This window comes from Myodes glareolus, chromosome 21, assembly GCF_982192425.1.
Source record: "Myodes glareolus chromosome 21, mMyoGla1.1, whole genome shotgun sequence".
In the NCBI taxonomy this organism is placed as follows: domain Eukaryota; kingdom Metazoa; phylum Chordata; class Mammalia; order Rodentia; family Cricetidae; genus Myodes; species Myodes glareolus.
In genome coordinates, this window is record NC_142046.1 from 54,293,182 (window position 1) to 54,313,512 (window position 20,331).

Below are 20,331 nucleotides of genomic sequence, written 5' to 3' on the forward strand. Positions count from 1 at the left end.
CTGCCGGTAGAGGGTGGAGACCTCATTGCTCTGGTAAATCTGTGCCGAGTGCTTCACCTCACCTAACACGTGTTAACAGACAGTTCCTCACTTTGTACCTACAACACGGAGTTAGAGCAACGACTTCAAACAAAGAGATGAGGCCAGGTCTTCCCATGTGTTCGATTGCTGGGCTGTGCTGAGAAGCCTTCACGCAAGGCACATATGCGTGGCAGATGATTCAGGAAGCTCCCGTGGCGTTCCCAGATCTGTTAGTGTCCATGTTAGTCGGTGTCTCCCTCTTCCATGGCTTCCAGTACGCATGCTCCAGGCTGACGACAATGCAGTCTCGGGAATCTTGAGGTGTGGTGAGTAATGAGTGTTTACTTACTGAAGAGGATCTTTCTCGAGTTTGTCTTCACCACAGTATAAAGCAGGAGGCAGAGTTCACCTTTTTGTTTATATTTACACAGGTAAGAAAGCCACAAATTGACACCGTATCATTCTGCGTTTTATTTATTGTCTGGCTAACTTACAAAGATGAAGGTGTCTAGGGTAGAGTCTACCCTACCATTCAACTATCCTGCTGACACAGAGACCTAAGTGTGTCTGTTTACACAGTGCGCTGGTATGAAAAAATTCCTTCATAGCCCCTGCCCATTAACAGGGAAAATTAATTTCATACCCAAAATTTGAGGATACTTTAATAACCACCCTGTTTCTGCTACTACAACAACAAAATTGCTATTACAAGTTAAAATATAAAGGCCTAATAGTTTTTACAAATATGCAAATAACCCACTACTTAGACATAAAAAGTCGATTCCTTTCAGATCACAGAGTAAGGCACCATTGGGTTAAACATTTTCTCAGCTTTCAGTAAATAAAATGCACAGTGAAGGAGACACTGAACACTGAATTTTAATACTGCAATATATTTCCATTTAAAATGATTTACGAATGTTAAAATACTGTATCGCATCTTGAATACACATAACTTGAAGTATTATGGAAAAAAACATACACATAAGCTTTGATTTTAGGGAAGAAAATAGTCATGTTTTATGATCTGCCACAGGTTAAGCTAAGCACAGAACTTCTCCAGAGTTCTAAAGAAGGATGGAGGTGTATTACTGAAACAATCTTTGAAAAATACATTCTAAAACTTCTTTATTATGAATGGCAACTTTGAGCTGTGACCTGACTTCTAATTTAGAAATGTACCCGAAAAATTGAGACATACTAGGACCTGCCCGATTTTCACTACCCCTTAAAAAAATTCAGACCCATGTTTTCCTGCCATACATAGCATAAGGAAGGAGCGATTCTATTTTTAGCAGAGTGGGTCACTTAGAGTCCATCAAAAGGATGTTTAGTGTAGTGAACATCAGCTCAAAGAATTTGAAATACATTATAAAACTGTTAGAAATAAAAAATGTCAAGCTTGTTATTTCTTCATTCTCATGGAAGACAGACAAATGGCGGGTGCGGGGGGAGACTGACTCTCTAAAGTACTAACTAAGTTCAGGGCTTTGGCAAGGAAAGTTACAAAAATACAATATATTCAAATCAGTCACTTCATAATTTATTAGACATTTCATCTATCAGAACTTCTAAGTTCTGCTTCCACATAAATGAAACAATTATTCTATAAATAGGAATGTCTTTCTTTGGATTGATTTTTTTCTTTTTTTTTTTTTTTTGTTAGCATCTCCCAGCAACATGTGAGCAAGAATACACTGGACCCGAAATCCAAAGTTCAGGTAGATGCACACATGTGGCATGTGCTTTAACAGACAATGGTAACATTAAACATAACTATAGAAAACATCAAAATGGAAATCTTTTTCAACTCTATAGCTAGATTTAAAAGTCCCAGTAAAATCTTGTAAACACATTATATATACATAAAAAAGGCAAGTCTGGTCTTTTCTGTGGTCCTGTAGTGGAACTTAATTGCATAGATCCAGAACAAGGAATGCTCCCAAGACACTCAAAACCAGTTCTTTCCAGTTTCTACTGGTAAGATCCTTAATCCACTTGACCCTTGTGGGTTTTGCAGAGTTCTACCCATCATCTCAAATCTGTCCCCTTCTCCCATAATTCTGGTTTTATAACTCCTCTGCCTTCCTGGCCTTTCCTGCTTGGACCTGAGGAAGGAGTTTGCTCTGAGGTGGAGGACTAAAGGCCACAAGGAGATCTGCAAGACAACGGACCAACTGACCAGTGCATGCAGTAGCCAGCTGGTCCTGAGCTGGAAGTGCCCACCAACTTTCAGTTTCTTTGCTTTATTCCATGCGACTGTAAACTGTGCTAGATCAACTTCTGACAGAGATACTCTGAAGGAATATCTGTACATACATAGTAAGGAAAAAGGCAAAATAAGGGACCAAAATCCAAGGTCTCAACTGTCTGCCAAACATGGTACTGAGTTCTGACTTTGTCTTGAGGCATCTCTTGAATTACCAAATCTCATTTTGCCTTTTTAGACAGGAGGGTTCTGTAATAGCTTCTCTCTTTCAGATCCAGACGGTCTGACAGTATGGTGTAGGCACATGTGGCTACCAGACACCCGAAACCTGGTGATGTGTTTGTCCTAAGTACAGAACAATCACTGGAGTGTCAAGGCTTAGTACCAAAAATGTTAATATCTCATTAATAATTCCTATACTGATTACAGGGCGAGGTGATATTGCAGGTGCACAGAGTTAAGTAAAATGGAATTCTCTTCACCTGTTTCTTCTTACCTTTATAAAACATGGCTGCTGGTCATTTTAAGATTGGGTATGGGGCTCACAGTATGTTTCTCTGTTGGACAGCTCTGCCCTGGAGCCTACCTCAGACTGCCAAAGATTGGATAGCCTGCAACCACAGGGCTTTATTTACGCGAGGCTTGCTCAGCAACTTGCTAGGGCGGTCGGTCTGTGGTTCACGGAAGCAGACTGAAGGCCGCGTGAGCGAGAAAGGCGTGGACAAAACCATCTCTCAGGGAATTTAACAAGTACAGCCTGTAGCAAACAAGCCGTGACCGTCTGACTCTGTGGGGCTGACAGCTAGGATGCAATTCATCTCTGCCTACTTGCAACAAAAGCTTATCGATCCCAGCAGCCAGCCCCGGGCAGGATGCAGCTGACGCAAGCAATAGCTCAAGAATATATACAACACAAACAGCTAGGTACACCTTTCCTGATCCCCTCCCCCCACCAAACGCACATAACCCCACCTCAGCTTCTGTTCTCCCCACCTTCCATCTCTGAGAGGGACAAAGGAAGGGGAGGGGTGTGCATTCAAACACCAACACAAGCAGCTTCGGAGCTTGGGTAGAGAAGAGCAGGCAGAGATCACCTCGGGATGGGAGGAAGGGGTGGGGCGCCCCTTTCTCTTCGGTTGGATCCACCTTGATGACAAAAAAAGAACAAAAACAGATGAAATATAATTTTTGATTAGAAGCTTGTGTTTACTGTGGAGACTCCGAGAGGGTTGTAAATGGGTGCTGGTGAATGGATACCTCCTCACAGTGATGTGAAAATAGATACGTTTCTTTTCATCATATAGTGTATATGGATTAAAGATTTAGAAAATACAGATGAACAAAACGTTCACACCTGCTTGTTCCCCAGGTCAATATTATGTGTGCTTTTTTTCCATTAGACACAGTTGCCTTTTTTCTCAGAAACAGGATATGAAGTTAGGATCCTAGAACACTTTCCAAAGCTAATACTCATGAAAATATGACTACTACCGGCACACTGAACTGTATTGTATAGACTCTCCTATAGGTCAGTCTCTTTTTTGGGAGGGGGTTAGGCTAATGGATCCAGGGTAGTTGTAGTTTACTGTGGCCTCTTACAGTTCCATAAAGATCAGTGGTTTTGAGCAATTTTTCATATTGCTTATCAGCCATACACATATAAATTCTGCATATGAATCGCTTGTGAGATATGATTACCAAATATTTCCTGTGTTTCCCTTTTTGCTGGATTACTGTGTCCGTTTATTCTATTTTATTTTATTTTATAAACATTTATTTATTATGTATTCAGTGTTCTGCCTGCATATATCCCTACAGGCCAGAAGAGGGCACCAGATCTTATCAGAGATGGTTATGAGCCACCATGTGGTTGCTGGGAATTGAACTCAGGACCTTGAGAAGAACAGGCAAAGCTCTTAACCACTGAGCCATCTCTCCAGCCCCTACTGTATTCGTTTTAAAGCCATGAAAGCCCACTTGCAGGTCATCATTGCACGGGGACCAGGTTTAAAATCCACTCACATGCAAAAATGTTCATTCACCTGCCAAGCTTCTTGGAGGATCTAACAGGCACAGTACACGGAGCTAGATGCTCCAGTGCCTTGGGCAGGTCTACCAGAGGCACATGTCATTCCTGCGTGTCTGCTTGGACACTGTACTCAGGGACGTTAGGATACAGCGTGAGCAAAGAACACACGACACTCCATTCTTGCCTCTTCCTTTCACTATTCCAACTAAATTTTTTTTAAATTTATTTATTTATTACATATATAGTGTTCTGCTCACATGTATGCCTGCATGCCAGAAGAGGGCACCAGATCTCATCATAGATAGTTGTGAGCCACCATGTGGTTGCTGGGAATCAAACTCAGGACCTCTGGAAGAACAGTTAGTGCTCTTAACCCCTGAGCCATCTCTCCAGCCCCCTAAATTTTTTCTTGAGAAATCATCTGCACAAAGACTTATCGACATGTAAGTCAGCCATCAGTCACGCCACCTGACTGTCACATGACACACCACAAGTGGCCAGTGAGATAAGAAGTGGCCTTGTACGATGCTGCAACAAGGGACCATTCAAAGTATGTCCCGATTTTGTCTGAGAGGCTGAGGCAGCTGGGGGAGCAGAATAAAACATGTTATCTGCTAAATTTTTTTTCATTAGATAATTTGCTATTAAAATTTGTTGTAAATGGAGCCGGGCATGGTGGCTTTAATCCCAGCACTCAGGAGGCAGGGGCAGGCATATCTCTGTGAGTTGGAGGCTAGCCTGGTCTACAGAGTGAGTTCCAGAACAGCCAGGACTGTTACACAGATAAACCCTGTCTCAAAAAACAAACAAAAAAAATTGTTTTAAGTATATTCTATTAATATTGAAAGCAAATCTGTAAAGCTGGGGGTGGCAGTAAAAGAATTACCGATTTAAACACTGTTTTAGATGCCGACTGTCTTTCAGGGTCTATGTCACTCAAGAAATCTGTAATGGGGCGCAGGCCATTGTTCTGCTCACGTCACACACTGGAGTTGCAGAGAAAGGAAGATGGGGAAGGGATATGCTCAGCTATAACACTGAAATCTAGAGGGCATGGGATGGTGGTTCTGTTATTGATTTTAATTCTACTAAGTGATATTTAAATTCTACTAAGAATGCTTATGAGAAATGGGGAAAGTGCAGAATTTAAACAAACAACTCCTCCGGTAAAGTCATTATAGTTCCCTTAACTCTGCCCTATTGCGAACACAAACCCACACTAATACACACTCATTCACAAAACAGCCCAAGGCATCTGTCCCACATGAAGGCGTATTTTTATCTGAAGATTCAACCACCAACACGGCAGCTTCCCTATACTTGTAACTCTGGGCACGCGCTGCCTACAAATGCAGTGTTCCAACTAAATGAAATTTCTAGGATTAGAGGTTTTTTATTTCCCCAAGTAACAATATTTTGTTGTTTATTTCTGGCATTTGTTCTTGGGAAATTCCCAATACTTCCTAACTCTTTGAAGTTCAAGGCACAAACCAAATATTCGATTTGTTTCATTTATCCAGACTAAAAACCGCTGGCAGGGCCCTGCACTGTAACCCAAGGCACAATCCCGTGGCGCTGGCTTCTCCTTTGACCTGGCACTGCCATTTTTGGGGTTGGTTCCTCCTGAAACCAGTGGCTCTATGTCCAATCAGCCTTACTTTCCGCTGATATTAAGCTGCTCAAAGGCTGGGAACTCACCCAACATCTACGGGAGAGCTGTGTGCTGAGAGAGGCACAGCTGGCTCCGAAAGTCTAGGAGGGACCCTGTGTACCTATGGGTGGGGTGTTCACCGCTGACTTAGGCCTCTGTGAGCTTCAACCTCATTAGGGCTACTTCTGCATAGTTCATGTTAATTTTTGTTTCATCCTGTGCAGGTACTGCTGTGCAATTCCAATGTGTCTATTTCACCTTTTTGCTTTCAAAAAAAAAAAAAAAGGATGATGCATTATGGCAGGCAGTGCAGACATTAGTGAGCCATGGGGAACAATCCAAATGTGCAATACTGGCAAATTCCTATATGCAAACTTAATGGACTCCCGTGGAATAAAATCCATGTGCTACCACAGGGGAGTGTTTACTCAGCAGTGTTATGTGAAAATCGACCACCAAAAATGGTCTACAGTCATTACAACTGTGTAAAAGGTCAGAATTAGATGGATAACAACAAGAAGAGAATCTGGGAAAAAGAAGATATCTGTTCTGTGAGATTATGGATAGAGTCAACATTTTCATATGCTATCCCACAAAACTATGATCACAATACATCTAAAAGATCAAGGCAGGGGGCTGGAGAGATGGCTCAAACGTTAAGAGCACTGGCTGATCTTCCAGAGGTCCTGAGTTCAATTCCCAGCAACCACATGGTGGCTCACAACCGTCTATAATGAGATATGGTGCCTTCTTCTGATCTATAGGGATATATGCAGGCAGAATACTGTATATATAATAAATAAATCTTAAAAAAATCAAGGCAGTATTTCAATTTATATGACATTTTGCCAGTCTCAAACTAGAAGAAATAGAAGATGGATTGCCCTTTGCTGTCCTCAGAAGGTCAAAATGGGGGAGATTACCCAAAGAAGCAAAAGAATAGAACTTAACACTGATACATCAGAGGTGTTCTGAGATGGTAATGTCACCTTCAGAGAGTCATTTCTCATTCTGGGTGTTATTTGAGAGGCTACCAGAGTGCAGACAGCTAAAATTGGGGCTTTCTGTTCCACACCAGGCAAGAGGCCCAGCACTCCCCTACAACTCAGGCAGAAGCCAGGCTCTCTCAGCACGAGCCTGCACAAGGCCCTAGCAGAGATACTTACTCCGGCTTTCATTTCTGGCCAGTTTGCTGGGGTACGTCTTGGTCGTTGGTACATATGGCTCTGGAGGTGGCAAATCAGAAATCGGATGGAAGTAGAATCTGCTTTCCCACTCATCTGGGGGAGAAACAAACAATCTGAGCGTAAGAAACCTGCTAGGAAGACTGGGGGAAGAAAGACAAGGAGACAGACTGCTCAGAAACCAACCAGCCCCCATTTCACGGCTGGAGCGCACAGAGAAGCAGATAGTGTGACAGACAGAGCAGACAGGCTGCCTGCTCCCTTGCTGATCCTGGCCTGCAAAGCAAGGTAGAATGATCTGAACGGGAGAGATCGCAAATGCAGCAGGTCTCTCTCATGAGCTGAGGCTAAGACACAGGGCACTTTTTCTTCCCACCACTGGGTCCAGAAATAACTGGTACATTTAAAAAAGTTTCCCCATCTTATTTTATTTTATGTGTATGGGTGTTTTGGCTGCATGCATGTCTGTGTATCGTGTATATGCCTAGTGCCTGGAAGGGTGAGAGGGCATCGGGTCACCTAGAACTGGAGTTTCACATGGTTGTGAGTCACCTGTGGGGTCTGGAAATCAAACCCAGGTCCTCTGGAAGAACAACTGAGCCTAACTGGTAACACAGCAGAGGGAAGCAACCTAATAACCTTACTCACAGCTGACTAGAAAAGTAGGTCATAAGATTTACAAACAAGAAAGAAACATTACAAAATCTCCGGTGAATTACATCTCTGATAACTGAAACTCACATAAAGAACAAACTAGAAAAAAAAAAAGAGCTGTCTTTTTGGAAAGTGAAACAGAAAGACTATCTATTCTCAATAGGTCATAGGGAACCTCACTATGCTAGCTAGTGAGAACTAGGTATCAGCTGGGCGCAGTGTGGATACCAATGTCAAAACAAGTAATATCACTTCAAATAAGCAAACACCACACACCTTCACAAGATGAGTCTTGAAAGCCATTCCGAACTGATGTTGACGGTGGGGGTGGGGGCAGTGCCCCAGCACCAGGCCTGTCAGGAGGAAGAGGAGGCCTGGGCCCGCTTCTGGGACTGTCCACTCCGCTCCTGGATGGCAACTGAGGGGTGGCAGGCAGGGCCCGAGGGGCGCTTCCGTTTCTGCTTATTGGAGGTGGCGGTGGGAGGGGGCCTGGAGCAGAAGACGAGACATTTACTGAAGCACGGCCTTCTATCCACATTGTACGGCTTCAAGTACTGAGGCCGAAGAAATCCGGTGTAACGGAAAACAGGTAATAATCTGTTTATATCGACAACTGTGCCGTTTAAGAAGCATTTATCCTTTTAAAGGGGCTTTGAACTAAGCCTTGTGACACCATAAAAAGATTTTTTTAAAAGGAGTAACATTGTTACAAAATTAGTTTAGGTCTTTAGAAGAACTAAGTTTTTTTAAATAAAAAAAAATGATTCGTGCGTATGTGTGTATGCGCCATAGTACACCTATGGAGATCAGAGCGCATCCAAAGCTTTACTTGTCTTTGACTTAAGCGTTGTTTGGGACATGAGGCCCCCAGTCTTGCCATACCTGATCTTCCTGGTGGATCCCTCACTGGAGGAGGGGGCCTCTCGTTGGGTGGGGGAGGGAGAGGCCCAGAGCGTCCAGGTGAAGGCAAGGGAGGCGCAGAGGATGTAAGGGACAGGTTCCGCTGTGGCAGCCTCGGGATCTCATCGTTGGAAGACGGAGGCAGGGGAGGAGGGCCGGGCCTACTGGGCGGTGGCGGAGGAGGTGGTGCCTGTGACCCGGACCCAGGCCGTGGGGTGGAAGGCACCGGAGGTTTGCTGTTCTGTGAGGGAGGAGGTGGGACGGCTTCTCTGTGGATGGAGGGCCTGTTGCCCACGGGAGGAGGTGGTGGAGGGGGCTTGTCATCCAAGGCTCGGCCTGGGGTGGGGGGCAGAGGGGGCCTGGAGAACGGAGAGGAAGAGCTCGGAGGGTTCTGGCGTACAGAGCCGGCTCCAAAAGCACCTCGGTTTCCGGGAAAGGGGGGCCTGGGGGCTCCCGGCCCTGTCGGGGATCCCCGGTTGTGTAGATTTGACGGAATGGGTCTTGGCGTATTTGGTACCGGAGGGGGAAGGCTATCGGGTTTGGAGCCCACGTCAGGCCTCAGGGGAGGCATTCGGTTCCTGGGCGGCTCTGGGGGACCACTCCTGTGGCCTGGTGAGGGTGTGGGGAACCGTCCCGGGCCACCTGGGGGCGAAAAGGGCTTGGCAGATGTGGCTCTTCCTCCTGGTGGCAAAATTGGTGGTCGGCTTCCCCCAGAATCTAAAGGACAAGAAAACAGATACCAGGTCGAAAAGTGAGGAGCCTTAAATAAGCTAGAGGGCGAGGGTGTGTGTGGCCCCTTTCCCACAGCGCTACTGATGATTAGTAACCTACTAGCTTTAGAAACTTAAACTATTTGATGTTTGTGTGGGTCTCCTGGAGGCAGACATATCGCTCTGTTTATCTTCCAGGTACAGGTTTTACAGCCTGCCTCACCAAAGGACGAGTTAAAGCAGCCCATCCGCGGCGAGAGTTCCGAGGTCTCTGAGAGCACGGGAACAAGAAGGCATGGATAACAGATTTGTGCTCCTGTTGTCATGGACCCCACCGCCTTCTTTATTGTCCTGTGCTCGTACTTCTCAGATTTGAAAAATAATTCAGTCAGCCATTTTAGGTGAGTGAATGTAGGTTACTCCCAAGTAAGTCTCTCTGTGAGGATTTACCTAGTCCCTTTGAGAAAACTGTTCAAGGTGTGTGTGGGGGCAGGGTGGGATTTAGTGAAGAATTATGCCTACATTAAAAAAAGAACTAGGAAGGAAAAATTGATGCTAGAAAGAACTTCATTTGTAAAGAAGTAGGCACCACCCTTTGCCCCCGTACTCCTGCCCCCACTCCATGTGATATTTGGCCTGGAAAGAGAAGAAACCCAAGGTGTTTTGTTTGTTTGTTTCTTTTTTCTTTTAAAGATTCACTTTAAACGAATGTGGTTATGGGTGTCTGGCCTGTATGTTTTATCTGTGTATCATGCTTACAGTGCCCTTGGAGACCAGAGAGGGTGTTAGATCCTCTGGAATTGGGGTTGTATTGCCATGCCGGTGCTGGGAGACAACCCCAGGTCCTCTGGAGGAGCTGTCACTGCTCTCAACCCCTGAGCTGTCTCTCCAGCCCCCTCCCCCCCACCAAGGTAATTCTTGAAAAAACGGTTACCAAGGAAACATCTTTCACTTCAAGTGTGAATTAATTAATTAATGAGCAAATATCTATTGTACACTGGTTTTTTTCTAGATGTTAGAAACAGCTGGATAAGCAAAACGTAAAGTTCTCTTCTGAATTTTCTATTTTTATGGGGACACAAAGGATAAGCCAGGAAGGAGGGATTTTCTAACAGTTACTAGCGCCAACAAGAGTCTGACAAATCAAGAATGCCCAGAGAGGCCAGAGCTGACAGGGCTGGGGACAGTGCTTGGCTCCTCTTGGGCTAGGCCGTGTGGGCTGAGATCTAACAGGAAGTGGTCAGCTTTGGAAAGCTGTGGCAGAGCACACTCGAGGTAGGGGGCTAGTAGGGACAGAGGCTCTGACGTGGACAGAAGCTTCACCCTCCAAACAGTGCCACAGCAGAAAGGGACTGAGCCCACAGGAAATGGAGCCCAACTGCCCAGGCTCCTAAGAGCCTTGTGGCCAGAAGGAGCTAGATTTTTACCCCTACACAGAAGCACTTGGATAGCTTTATTCAGAGGAGTAACATGGACCTGAGGTGATTTCTAATTTTGATTTTAGCATTGTAAAAATGTATTTCTCTCGTCTAGACGGCATAATCCTGTCACCAGCTTACACTATGTCTGCCAGATTCACGCGGACGCTGTAGCCACTTCCACCTGAAAACAGCGGCAGGTTTCCCGGCTCTGACTTCAACGCCTTCGTCATCATACTTTCTTCCGTTGGTTTAATTTCCGTATCTTTGTTAAAGAACCAAGTGCACACATCTGGCAGCTGCCTAACATCCTTTTGTGTGTTTTAGGGAAATGATCTTACATCTGAACACAAGACTGGCAAGACAGGACCCATAGCCAGCCACCCCCAAGGACCAGCGACTTTGACTTCAGGTGAATGTGAGAAGTTCACACTGTTGGGTGAGATTACCTTCAAATCGGGTGTGTAAGGCCTATTTGAAACCAAAGTGAATTCTGTGATGGGCTTGGGTTATAGCTTGGCTTCCTCAAGATACACCATCACATGCATGCCAATACTGCAATATCTGAGACTCAGAATACGACATTCCAGGATTTCAGATAAGGGATGCCTTATCTGTGCTCAGAGCACTGGCTTGTAATACCCCATGTCTGCCATGAAAACACCTGCTGCTACTTAGTGGGGCCTGTGGTTATATTTTCTAGGACATTCTCCTTGGTGTGTTTGAAGATGTGTTTGTTGTTCTAGACGGCCAGATAGGCTATCTGATAGAGAAAGCTGCACTCCCAGGTTCCTGATCCCACCCCCCACTTTCCCTTCTCCATTCTCCCAGCTCCAGCTCACCCTTTAGAAAAGCACAGAGGATGAGTTACCCTGAGGATACTGTCCAAATATTTCATAACTCAGGACTGCCTGGTCCTGGCTGATAAAGGGGAGAAGCCATGGACCAGTCCTTCATAAATCAGGGTGACATCTTAAACAATATAATTTTTTTAAAGGGCAGAGCCTCAGGCAGGCCTTCCAAGCCTCCTAACTGCCATATCACCCCTGGTTCTGAGCATCAGAGAAAGAATTCTAGATACCGTTATCCCTGTTGGCGGTGGACCTCAGCTTCGGCATTCCAGCCTGGAATAGTCCTCCCAGTCCGGGGGGTCCACCCCCTCCAAAATTTCCACTGCCACCGCTGCCTCCTCCACCACCACCGCCACCTCCACCACCTCCACCATAGCCACCACCGCCGCTGGCACCGCCTCCTTTGGGTTCTGCAGAAGGAAGAAAATACACATGAGGAAATGCAGGGGTGTTCAGCAGTCTTGGCTTCAGGAAAGCCATAACACAGCGATGAAGCAGCAGGCAGATGCTGGGCATCTAAGGGATGGCTTCTTCACTCAGTTAAGGGATCTTTAGGGGCTGCCTTACCCCCAGAACAGAAGGGGTTTGAGTCCAGAGGTAGAAGAAACAGTAAAGCTGGTGGTGAGTCTCCAGCATCCCCTCACTTGATTGGCTGTCATATTAGTTAGTATCTATTTGCTTTACAGCCCAACATTTAGCAAGTAAAATCATCTTCTTCAACGAGACTCTTAAGGGAAGAGAAGGGAAGCTAAACAAAAGAAACCACGTGGTGATACACACTGTGCAGTCTTGTGCTTGGGAGGCCAAGGCAAGAGAACCTTGAGTTCTAGGTTAGACTAGTTTATATAGTGAGGACCAGGCTAGCCTGGGCTACACAGACTGTCTTAAAACAAATAAAACAGGACCATAAAACGTAAAACCAATAAGGTGATAAGAAATCAAATAGAATACAAGAGAAATAACTAAACAAAGAGAAAACACAAAATAGCTAATATTCCCTTGGAATGCCCATTATCGCCATGCATTTTTGTCAGCATTGTTTTCATCTTTATGTTTTTCTTAAAAATTATCAACTCTGGGCCAGTGAGATAGCTCTGTGGGTAACGGTACATGGCGCCCAAGCCTGACCAGTGAGATGGCTCTGTGGGTAACGGTACATGGCGCCCAAGCCTGACCAGTGAGATGGCTCTGTGGGTAATGGTACATGGCGCCCAAGCCTGACAGTCTGCGTTCAATCCTTGGGACCCACATGGTGAAAGGAGAGAATGGCCTGAGTTTGATCCACCCATGTCAAGACAGAGGGAGACGACAGAGTTGTCCTCTCTGACTTCCATAGGAGCGCTGCATCACTTGCCTGCCTGCACACACACTCCACGGCCACACACACATGAACACACTACACAGTCACACAACCACACATGCACGAACTCCACAGCTACACAGTCACCCCCCCCACACACACATACAACCTCACTAAAAGTACGTTTATAAAAGTGAAAAATAGGGGCTGGAGAGATGGCTCGGAGGTTAAGAGCACTGGCTGCTCTTCCAGAGGTCTTGAGTTCAATTCCCAGCAACCACATGGTGGCTCACAACCATCTATAGTGAGATCTGGTGCCCTCTTCTGGCCTACAGAGGCATACCTGCAGACTGAATACTGTATACATAATAATAAATAAACTTTAAAAATAAATAGATAGATAGATAAATAAATAAGTAAAAGTGAAAAATAGCCAGGTAATAATGGCACATGCCTTTAATTCCAGCATTTGAGAGGCAGAAGCAGGCAGATCTTAGTGAGTTTGAGGCCAGTCTGGTCTAAAAAGCAAGTTCCAGGGCAGCCAGAACTGTTACACAGAGAAACTCTGTCTCAAAAAATCAAAAAAAGAAAAGTGAAAAATAAGCAAAGAACTGCATGGTATTTCAGAACATTATTTGTTTAACTGCCTACTTAACCGATAGCCTTTTAGGTTGACTTAAGCATTTCTTTTAATGTAGAGCCCAAGTGTAAGCTTCAACAATTTAAAATTCTTTGTCAACTAATAGGATTTTGTTTTATTTTGTATTTATTTGCAAAAATGGTGAAAGATTTTTTTTTTTAAATAGTAAAGAAGCAAACAGGAAGAAGAAGGCAACCCATCCACCCTGTCCTGCTTTCGGGTCATTTCCTACATCCTACACCATAGAGTCATAACTAGAACAGTGCCAATTAGATTAGTCCAAAGAAACACGAATGCAGCTGATCACTCACTCGGGCCGTAAGCTCCCTCCCTCATCAGTGAGCCGGCACGGATGGCACTCTGCAGCTCCTTTGAACTGATGACAGACGGTTAATTAATGAGTTAAATAAAAAATTCTGACACATTCATTTTATATCTGAGAGACATATGCTTTTTAAAAATTCAACTTTTTAGTAACGTACATATGTGTGTGTTTAAGGTTAACTACCACCAAATGCCCTATTTCCCCCACCTGTACCTAGCCCGGCAAAAGCATCACACAGCTGAGATCTACACATTCCTTGACAATAACCCACACGTAGGCAATATTTACATTTTACACTTGGAAACAAAGCAAAATTTGCTATTTATTTATGTCTTTTAGATTGGTGGGGTTGCAATTGTGTGTGGGGGTTGCAATTGTGTGTGTGTGTGTGTGTGTTGTGTGTGTGTGTGTGTTGAGACAGAGTCTCACCGTGTAGCTGTTCTGAAACTTGCTAATGTAAACTGCTGGATCTCACAAAGATCCACCCACCTCTGCCTCCTGAGTGGTGGGATCAAGGTGTGCACCGTCATGCTGGGCTAAAGGTTTGTAGTTTGTGTGATATATATGGGTTATACATGCTTCTTAGTAGAGTTCTTCCGAAGATATATGTGTGCACATAGGCTTTAAAATTTTAAAAAGGGCATTTCCTATTATTTCATACTTAGTTATTATGGGCACCAAGAAATTTCATTTGATTTAGCTACTCTGCTGTATATTTTAATTAAAAATTACAAAAAAAATTGGATGACCTTCATTTTCTAGTAGGCAAACAGTCTTCAAATAATAAAGGTCTTCTTCCTAAGAGCTGTGTTCCTTCTTTCTGTTTTATGTAAATAATTACTTTGATGGCTGAACCTCCTAAACAATGTGGATTATCAATGTTGCTATGGTAACCATGCTCTGATTTTAATGAGACCACCCCTGGTCTGAAGCTAAATATTAACTATTAGGTTTCCAGAGGGTGTTTGTTGTTGTTGTTGTTGTTCATCTGTTTGTTTGTTTTAAATATTTACTGTCTAAAAGGTTCCTTCTAGATTGGGTTTAAAGACTTAGAATATAGAATCTTCTCTAATACCTATTTAGCATTTACTGAGTTGATTATATGATTTTTATTATTTGATATGAAGAACAGATTTTAAATCAAGTACCAAAAAAATGGGATTATCTTTGGTCTTGATGAATTATTCTTACTAGTTTTTTGTTTTTTGTTTTTGTTTTTTGTTTTTTTTTGCTTAGTGTTTTCTTATTCATGGTTAGTGGTGTGTGTCAGTTTTTTATTTCTGGAACTCCTGTGTCGACCGTTTGGGTGACTGCCCTGTGCCTGATAGAATATTCACACCGCCGCTGAGCTCTCCCCAGGAAAAGCCTCCCGTCCTACCCAGGTGGAGGGCTAAGAATGTCATCCAGGGTCATCAGGTAACTCAGCGGTAGAGTGCTTACCTAACAGGCTCATGGCTATGACTTCCATCCCCACGACAAAATGAAAACAGGGAAAGGAAACAGAGTATTCACAAGAATGTCTGGAGATGTTGTCACAGATCCTCTGGGAAGCAGGATCACTGAGGAAACCACCGGCCTGCAGACCTCTGTGTGGGCAGTCTTTGCTACATGTTGCTATCAGGATGACACCTACTAGAGAGCTCTCTGAGGCTTCCCACTCGGGAACGACCCACGCAGCATTTGAATTAGCCTTTTCTTACTAATAAAAACCATTTGATTCCACAGTTTTTTCAGAGAGAAAATAATCTGAGACAGTTTAAATCTACTTCATTGTTTATGCAGGCTTCCCGAGTAAAGTAAGTTTGGTAAATTCACGCTTTCTTAGGAAATTCGTTTCTTCAGGATTTTAGAATGAGCTGAGTAGCATGGAGCACACCTGTAATCCCGTCACTCACAGAGGAACTATCTGGAGATAGCTCAGCATGTACTTCATTATCCCAGCCTACTTTAGAAAATGTTTCAAGTCTCTTTATTGACTTTCTGAGATTTCACTTTCTTCATTAATAAGTTTTTATAAATTAGTCATTAGCTCTCCATCTTTCCTCTGCTGAAGACATAATCTAATACGGAACTGGCAAGGACTCCTTTACCTAGCAGGCTAAATCCAATTACAGCAACAATTTCTAGAGTGTTTGTTTTAGAATGAAGTTTAAAATTTTGCTAACTTTAACTACCAATACCATAACATTGTCCTTGTCATTCAAATATTATTCATCACTGAATAATACATCACACATACGCACAGGATGTATTTACATGGTATTGTAAACTGAAAATGTGCTGTACTGTAAGATACATCCAGTCTTTGTCTACCTGGAACTCCGCCCATCATTCATATAGGGAAATCCTATGATTTGGGTCCCCTTTATACATATATCGCTCAAGGCTCACGCATGAGAAACCTAGTCCTCAGTGTGTTCATGAGAGAGGCAGTGTGACTTTTAGGAAATAGGGGCTGATGGGAAATAACTAGGCCATTATGTGTGTGTGTGGTGGGGGGTGCTGGGCTCAGAAGGAACTGATATGGTTTCATAGGACTCTAGCTGGTTCTGAAAGGGTTTATTATAAAAGAGCAAGCCTGGCTGTTCCCCTCCCTGGTTTTCTATCTTGCTACATGGTCTGCCTTATGCCTGTGTCCTGCCATCGCTGTAATAACACCAACCCCATGAGGTCCTCATCAGAGCCACGCCAAGGCCAATACCATACTCTCAAACTCTAAAGTCTAAGTTCAATCGGTTTCTTTTCCTTATAAAGTACTTGGTATCAGACATTTGTTACAGTAACAGAGAGTGGACCACTGCGAAAACGAAACTGAGGCTCTCTGACTGGCTCCAGGACATTTAGCGTAAAGAGCAGGACAGGGCTGAATTAAAAGCTCTCATGCATAAGCACTCTGAGATCGGGCCCAGGGAGGTTTGGCATGCAAATGAATACAAAAACCATGGATAAATTTTGTTATTTGCAAAGAGCCTGGATAGCAGTGTAGGTATCCAGTTATGTGCAGGGACAACAAAGGCCTACATTGGGGTATAGCTTCCGTCTGTCAGACATACACCCCTCAGAACCACTCACTGAGCTGGAGAAGGAAAAGCGACCTTATTCCTGTACCATAGACGACACAGACCTTGACAACCAGTAAGAGTTTCTGTTAGGGGTCAGGAATAGGCCCAGCCTGTCCAGTTTCCTTCAGAGGTGGTGAGAAACGCATACCTACTCTTCAAGGTTGCAGTCTCTTAGAGGAGAGAGCTGATGTCATCTGTCCTAGATGGCTGTTGGGCCAGAGCTTCCCAGATAGAACTGTACTGGGCTCCCAGAAAGAAACACTGTGGGGCGTGCATCTTAGTCAAGTGCTAGAAACCCAGGGTGCCTTTCCAAGTCCTATGCGGTCTCACAGCGCCTTACAACACAGCCCTGCTCAAAGTCTTCCCCTTCCTCATTGCCATTTTCCTCCCTCTCTCTTCCGACTCTGCCTCCCCTCCCACCCTCTTCCTCCTCTACCAGTTAGGTCCCTTCCCCTGTGATGCCCTAGCCACCACTAACCCTCTCAAAGCCTGCATCCTTATTCATCTGTCTGCAAAGCTGCGCTGGTGACGGCCAGGTCAGTCCGTTTCCTCGAGTCTAAATGAGATCTGAGGCTATGACAAATCCTGGTGATATTTTAAGGACAGCGGCAGGACCTGAATCCATTCAGGACTGGTTTTCACTCGATCATAAACACCAATGAGGAGGCTTACATCCTGCATACTTGCTTGCTTATACAGACCCTGTTTGACTGCAGAAGGCTTCTTGGGCTCAGATGCACAGATAAGCAAAGCTGTGACCTCACTTCCTCTCTCCACCCTCCTGGGAACCACGTCTTTCTCTAGAATTGTACTTGGCAGACAACAGAGACCTGTACAAGCCTTATCGCATTTGAAGCTCACAGCAGACTCCCTGGTAACGAGGTCTCATCTCTACTTTACAAATGAAGACATTAAGGCTGGAAGTTGTGCCCTGATGGCTGTGCAGGGCCCTGAATCCTGATTTGAAGGCCAGGTCATCTGCGATACCAGGAGCAACGGGTTAATCTCCAGAAAGCGCTATGAATAATTCAGAGAATCGCTGCTGTGTGTTTCTTGGACAAAGAATTATTATGCCGGCTTCCTGGAGCATTAGAGGGGGCTCAGGCCAAAGCTGGGGCTACAATGACTAACACAGACTTGTCTTTCGCTAGCTTCGCAGCTGCTGTTAATATGAGGGGGCTGGGGGAGGGGAAGGAAGGCTTGGTGAGACGTGTCAAGTTGACCATTAGGCTGTAAACCATTTAGCGCTGTGGGAAAGAGTTTTTACTTACTGTCCAATATGGGCGCACTTCTGTCATTGGTGACTGTCTTCTTGAGTTTCTTCCCTTTGCTGATGTCAGAGAGAAGAGCATTCCTCCCAGCCTGCTCTGACTTATTCAAGGTGGGTTTCTCGGTATTGGCCTGAAAGGTAAACCACACAGACATATCTGTCAGGATCCCCTGATGGCCACCAATCCACCTTCTCCTTTCTCTAGGATCTTGTTTTGAGTTCTGTGTTTGTATCCCTGGCTGGTGTCTATTCAATCTCCTGCCTCAGTCTCTGGAGTTCATATGACAGGTGAGCCACCCATACCTGGCTTTGAACTTTAACCCTTTAGGTCCAACATTCATGATTTTAAAATTCTCCTCATGCAAACTGTGCTATTTATTTAATATTTTCATTAAATTCATTCACTATATTATTTTCTGTACTGTTTTTAATGAGCACTTTCTTTTAAATTAAATCACCGGCTTTTAAATCAGCCCCTGGCTTTGATGTGCCAATCATAAATTTTTAGAACACATATTAAAATAAATGTATCAGCATTAAAATTCTAAAACTTAACCCATGTGCCAATTAATAATGATAGGCAACCCACATTTTGGGAGAAATACGGATAAACTAATCCTGCCATATTAGCCCGCTAAGAGTGTTTTCTAAGTAATCCACACAAGGGCTGCTTAAAATTTCATGGACTGACATCCTTATAAAAAGAAAAATAAATTATGACAAAAACAAATTGGTTAAAAGGATACACAAATCCTACCTTAGAATAAACCAAACTCCCATCAAATGTAAATATTTCTAAATACTTAAACACAATTTTTGTCCTTGTGCCCTAATTGGCTCTCTCAGGAAACTGGGGGACCAACTGTTAGTGGGCTGGAGTCTCAGAAAAATTATATAAATGTGTCCCATGGGAACCTAGGACAAGGGACTTTTTTCCCCCAAACCTCAGTTTCCCTCCCCATACAAAAAATAAAGGGATCGGTCATCAGTGTGTGGCTCCCAAGCAGCAAAGGCTCACGTGGTGGAAGGGGCTTTGGGATGAAGTGTGTCCTGGAGTCTTCCTGAAAGAGGACGCACTGAATTCCTCGACAGGCTCATCAAAGGACCAAGAGTCCAGTGACATTCCTTTGAGAAGTAACCATCTAGACGCAAGGACGCAAGTGGGTATGAGAGTGTGGGAAAGGTGGTGGTGGTGATGGGGTAACATCTGTCCAGAACAGAGCGTGAAGAAAGGAGAGAAGGCGGAGAAGAAAAAGGGGTGAGCCTGGAAGACACAGGGCACATCGCAGAGAGCCCTCACTTTAGGGATCAGCCCACCCAGGAGTGACTGACTAGGCATTGAGCTCATTTCGATGGAGGAACATTGCATACTGCTTCAGAGCTGCCCTGAAAAGCCTTATTCTAAACGATCACATTTGCCTTGACGGACCTGGTAGAGGAAATCTAATAATCCACACTCCAGACTCCCAGCTGCATCCCAGGAGACCTTGATCAAACACACCCTTTGTGTTGTCTGGCTTTGAGTGGTCTCAACTAGGTTCTGACCGCAGAAAAGATGGGGCCCTGGAAAAGCCTTCTATAGCAGGCCCGTGCCAGAAGGCCAGTGCACTTATGGCACAACTCCACGTGAGGGTTTGACTTTGTTTGGTCATCTTTACGCACGGAGCGAAGGGAGAAAGTCACTGTGCTAGCACCCTCCATAAATGACCCCAAGTCTTGGGAAGTGAAGACAGGAGCTACAGACCAGCATGGACTATGCAGCAAGACTTTTTCTAAGAAGCTTTTTCCCCCTAAGAGAAAGTGAACAGAGAAAAAGACTTACGAGAGCAAATGTTGGAGGCGGGTGGCGGTGCTGGCGGGGGAGGGACAGGCATCTTGGACAGTTAAAATTTCAGCAGTCTTGTGGATAAATCTGTGAAAACAAAACACATCAGTGTATTAGATCATCTGATAATGTCTGTCCCAATCTCCCTACTCTTCTACGGCAGTGACACAGACCACCTTTTAGAAGGGGATGGGACGGACCCTTCCCTCACTGCTCAGGCAGGACTGTTTAGGAGGGACTCTGGTAGGAGGGGATGTTTGAAAGGGGATGCGGGTGACCAAG

At 44.5% G+C, this 20,331-nt stretch overlaps 1 protein-coding gene across 1 annotated transcript; it reads right to left on the bottom strand.

Moving 5' to 3' along the window:
* Window positions 1–479: 479 nt before the first annotated feature.
* Wipf1 (WAS/WASL interacting protein family member 1) lies at window positions 480–20,113 on the bottom strand. The gene is given in 8 exon segments (XM_087900057.1): window positions 480–3,376; window positions 7,077–7,190; window positions 8,025–8,237; window positions 8,631–9,365; window positions 11,858–12,037; window positions 18,226–18,355; window positions 20,047–20,067; window positions 20,069–20,113. Coding segments are annotated over 8 exon segments (1,479 nt in total). The 5' UTR covers window positions 20,099–20,113; the 3' UTR covers window positions 480–3,320.
* Between the last annotated feature and the right edge of the window lie 218 nt (window positions 20,114–20,331).